Here is a 4848-nt window from a genome sequence, read left to right as displayed (position 1 = left end):
AAATTCAGAAATTCAGAAATTCAGAAATTCAGAAATTCAGAAATTCAGAAATGCAGAAATTCAGAAATTCAGAAATTCAGAAATTCAGAAATTCAGAAATTCAGAAATTCAGAAATTCAGAAATTCAGAAATTCAGAAATTCAGAAATTCAGAGATTCAGAAATTCAGAAATTCAGAAATTCAGAAATTCAGAAATTCAGAAATGCAGGGTGGCAGAAATTCAGAAATTCAGAAATTCAGAATGTGCAGAAATTCAGAAATTCAGAAATTCAGAAATTCAGAAATTCCGAATATCCAAAACTCAGAAGTTTAGAAATTCTGAAATGCTGAAATTCTGAATGTAATCCCTGAAAATTTGAAATTCAGAGTTTCGGAAATTCTGAAAATTCGAAAAACCAGAAAATTTCAAGAAACTCCTAGAAAAACTAAAAATACTACAGGAACTAATCAGGAATTCAATGAGCTCAGAAAATTCCAAAAATTCGAAAATTCAAAAGTTCGAAACATAAATTTTCCAAGCTTTTGAAAACTCAAAAAAAATTCAGAAATTCACAAATTCACAAATTCAGAATGTCAGAAATTCAGAAATTCAGAAATTCAGAAATTCAGAAATTCAGAAATTTAGAAATTCAGAAATTCAGAAATTCAGAATTTTCAAAATTTTTAATGTAAATTTCAAAAGTTCAATACACTATTAGTCATTTCTCCGTATCTCTCTTTTCCCATTTTTCCCAATTTTTCTCTTTGTATACAAATGTACCAGTATAAGTCCTTGACCTGAAATCTCTCCCAGAAATGGGCAAATCTTTTTTCTCCCTTTTTTCTCTGTCTCGTATTAGCCAACTGATATGGAAGAATGCGGTCACGGATTTCCTTTTTTAGTATGTCTGCGTCTCTTTGATTTTCCTAATCTCTCACTCGTTGATTTTTTGCAACAGAAATTCAAAAGAGAATCATTTCGTTTTGATCAGCGGGGGATTGGAAAATAAATGGGGGAAATTTAGGATAGATGTACACCAATCATATTTAGGGATTCTTAGATTCTTAGATTCTTTTTCAGAATTTTCTCTAAATTGGCTAGTTTATAGAATCGAGTATAGGTTTCACTGTAATAAGAGTGAATGAAATTCAAGACAAATCGATTTGAAAATGTGTGATTTACGCTAGTCTTTGAGTCAAAAGATCTTGGTTCTTATAAAAGATAACAAAACTTTTAGAAAACAGAAATGTTTGTCATGAAGTCAGTAACATTTCATTAGTTGACAATGTTTTGATAACTCAATCAGGAAGCGAGATAATTAGAGTCAAAAGGAAATTGAAATTCCAGAAATTGAAATCTATGTCATGACCCCAAAAATTGAAATCTAGGTCATGACCCAGAAATTGAAATCTATGTCATGACCCCAAAAATTGAAATCTAGGTCACGACCCAAAAATTGAAATCTAGGTCATGACCCAGAAATTGAAACCTAGGTTATGATCCAAAAATTGAAATCCAGGCCATGACCGAAAAATGGAAATCTAGGTCATGACCCAGAAATTGAAATCTAGGTCACGACCCAAAAACTGAAATCTAGGTCATGACCCAGAAATTGAAATCTAGGTCACGACCCAAAAACTGAAATCTAGGTCATGACCGAAAAATGGAAATCTAGGCCATGACCCAGAAATTGAAATCTAGGTCACGACCCAAAAACTGAAATCTAGGTTATGACCGAAAAATGGAAATCTAGGTCATGACCCAGAAATTGAAATCTAGGTCACGACCCAAAAACTGAAATCTAGGTCATGACCCAGAAACTGAAATCTAGGTCATGACCCAGAACAGAAAAATCCAAGGATCCAAGGATCCCTCTCCCGGGTCACCTTCTCTGGAGCCCTGAGAAAGCGAGAACTAATTTTTCCCTTCACTTTCCTCTTCTTTTATAGTAATCCTCCTGAGGTCAATATACCAATTCACGTCGATTTTTCGTTTGAGAATTTAAATTTTTTGAACAATGCAATAAAGGTTTTTCCATCACGTTCAAATAACTAATGAATTTTCCCTTTCGAAATCTATGGAACTCCCGAAAAAGACCCTCCATTTGAACCTAATTATCTCGTTTCCTGTTTTGGAAAAACCTGAAAACTCGAAATTGTGCAAATTTTGAAAATCGATAGTTCCCAAAAAAAGTCTCAAAAAAAGTGAATGAACATTTTATTGAGACAGCAATTGACAACAGATTCAATAAAAAAAATTGACAGAAGAAAAAAATTGTAAAAATTCAAAACTTAAAAATCAGATACCGTAAAACCTCTAATAGAACGACACCCGGAATGTCCACTTTGAGCCTATATATCTCACTTCTTTTGAAAGGTATCAAAAAGTGGTTAACTAGTAAAATGTTTATCAGGATATCAGCAACATTTTACTAGTCAGCCACTTTTTGATATCTTTCGCAGGAAGTGAGATATATAGGCTCAAAGTGGACGTTCCGGGTGTCGTTCTATTAGAGGTTTTACGGTACATCCACTGCAACGAAAAATTGTTCACAAGCTTCCACCAATCCACCCAACAGATAATATTGAGCCTCTCTTCGAATTTCACGAATTTCTCTGGAATTTTCTGGAAATTCCACGTCACCATCTCTCATGAAATTCAGAATCAGATCGAAATGTTTCGGCGATCGATCGATGAATAATGTGTCAATTTCGTTGATTTTGACCTGGAAAAATTGTTTTTTTTAACTTTGAAAATCCGAACATTTTTTGGGAATTTACCGTAATTCCATGTCCAACATGGTCTTGAACATTCCATCGAATCTGGTCAACGTTGCTTTTGTAGTTTGGAATACGGTACCACCAACATTCAAATTCACAATTCCAAATGGGATTTCGTGCGCTTTTCTGAAAGTTTCAATTTCCCAAGTTCATCAAAAAAGTCTCACCTCTCCAATGTTTCCTCACAGAGTTTCACTAATTCTTGCAATATATAAAACTTGGCTTCTTCCAAAATTTCCTTCAGCTCGATTGAATTTTGCGGAAGTATCACATTTCCATCTCTCATAAAATTCAGAATTAATTGAAAATGTTTCGGATCTCGCTCATAGAAAAAAGGAGATGAACCAGAACTCATTGGAGTTTCGCTTGATAGCTCGAAATCCCTTTTCAGACGGCTGAAGCATTTCTCAATTGTTGTTTTGGAAACTTCAAATTTCTTTCCTCCAATGCTCAGTTTCATCGGATGATCCTTCTGGAAAATATGAATTTACGGGCAAAACCAAAAGGCCCATGAGGAAAAATTATGCCTAACTATAAGTTAAAATTTACCGATTTTTTCAAGTTTATCTGACTGTTTTCATTTTGTGCTGTTGCCATTTTTCTCTTGTATATCACTTTAAAAAATTTGTAATTCTTGTTTTGCATCAAAAAACGTATGGTCGTGTTATTGAACAGTTTAGCTATGCTTAAAGGTGGGGAGACATGAAAAAAATAATGTTTTCGAAATTCCGTTCAAAGATGCCCCTCGAAGAGTTGAACTTGTGGGGGCGAGGATTGAGAGTGCGGCGCCGCTACCGACTGAGCCACGTGGGCAAAGAGAAAGCGACCTCCCGATTGCACACATAAATGCGAGGACGACAGCTGTACGCAGAGTGACATTAAGCGTTGTACACCGTGACGGTAGAATGCATACCCTGGCTCCAAAAATCCTCCGAAAATCGCCTGTCCCCCCACCTTTAAAAAATAAGTTTTCATACTTTGGATAAGTTTGACAAAAGTTATTCAATGAACAAAGCGGCCGTCACTACTTTTTTGCAATTTAATAATCTAATTAAATATTATACGATTCATATCAAACCAATTTCAGCTTAACTACATAAAAACTCACAAAAAATTAAATAAACTTGCAAAAACTGACTACTGAAAAGTTTTACTTGAAAAGTTTAAGAAAAGCGAAATTTCGATGAATGAAGCCGCAAAACGGGCTAAAAGAAAGCTCTCGAGATATTGAACTTTCGATTCCAAAACTGGAAGCAAAATTGTGTTATAGAATTGGCGTTAGTATACAGATACCGTATTCCCTCTGATAGAAGACCACCTCTATTTGTAGCCCACCTCCAATAGAAGCCCACCCTCTGACGTGCTTAAAAACATAGAAGCACACGCTCTAACATAAGTACGGGCAGTTCAGTTAGTGCAGTTTGAACAGTTCAGTTCGTCTATTCTGTTATTGTAGGCATTTTCTTTCTATTTCAAAAATTCCTGGTAATTTTAGTTTTTGGTAATTTCCTAAAAAGGAGGTTGAAAAATACAAGCCCATGGGCTTCAATTAGAGGAAATACAGTATAACTAAAACTGTTACCCAACTTTCTTCAAACTTGAGTGGTTGAAACTCACCTTTATGGTACTTTTTGTCCCATTGACTTTTCAACAAACAAATACAAAAATATATTCGTAGTATTGTTTGTCAACACTTCTCTTGGAACCTTCTCATATATTCTTGTTGATCCAACTTCCAATTCTCCTGAGACGTTGGGAAGAACATTGGCAACTGTAAGTGAAAAAAATAAATTAGAGTAAATCAAAGAAACTTCGGCTCTGGCCCCCAAATAAAATACCTTTGTTTTCGGATGTCTTTTGGAAATAAAAAAGGACCATCAATCAAGATAAAGGCTCTCTGAGAAGTAACAAGGTTCTTCGATTAAAGGTGGGGGGGATCNACTGCCCCTTCCGCACATTGTTAGAGTAACTCATCCACTTTTGATCTACGCTAATTAGATCATCCACCCAGTTGAATGTATCAAGAAATGATAGGAGAAACATGCTCATGTCCATATGAAAATCCATATCATAGTCCTTCAAAACACG

The 4848-nt window shown here is 35.0% G+C and overlaps 2 protein-coding genes across 2 annotated transcripts in view; one reads left to right on the top strand and one right to left on the bottom strand.

Moving 5' to 3' along the window:
* Nucleotides 1-2264: 2264 nt before the first annotated feature.
* Nucleotides 2265-3357, bottom strand: CBG00003 (the record flags this gene model as incomplete). Its single annotated transcript, XM_045244506.1, has 5 exons — nt 2265-2270; nt 2514-2705; nt 2761-2886; nt 2957-3232; nt 3310-3357. The coding sequence occupies 5 exons, from the start codon at nt 3355-3357 to the stop codon at nt 2265-2267; spliced, it is 648 nt and encodes a 215-aa protein (XP_045091447.1).
* An 85-nt stretch (nt 3358-3442) lies between these two features.
* CBG00002 overlaps nt 3443-4848 on the top strand; it is a gene marked incomplete at both ends in the record, with an annotated part of 2789 nt that continues 1383 nt past the window's right edge. The window contains one exon of the mRNA XM_002642584.1: nt 3443-3452. Coding sequence (XP_002642630.1) covers nt 3443-3452 — 10 coding nt within the window. The remainder of the gene's footprint in view (nt 3453-4848) is intronic.

The sequence above is a fragment of the Caenorhabditis briggsae genome (assembly GCF_000004555.2).
Source record: "Caenorhabditis briggsae complete genome, chrIII, whole genome shotgun sequence".
Lineage (NCBI taxonomy): Eukaryota > Metazoa > Nematoda > Chromadorea > Rhabditida > Rhabditidae > Caenorhabditis > Caenorhabditis briggsae.
The sequence above is the reverse complement of the archived record's forward strand: the minus strand, read 5'-3'. Positions and strand labels throughout refer to the sequence as shown.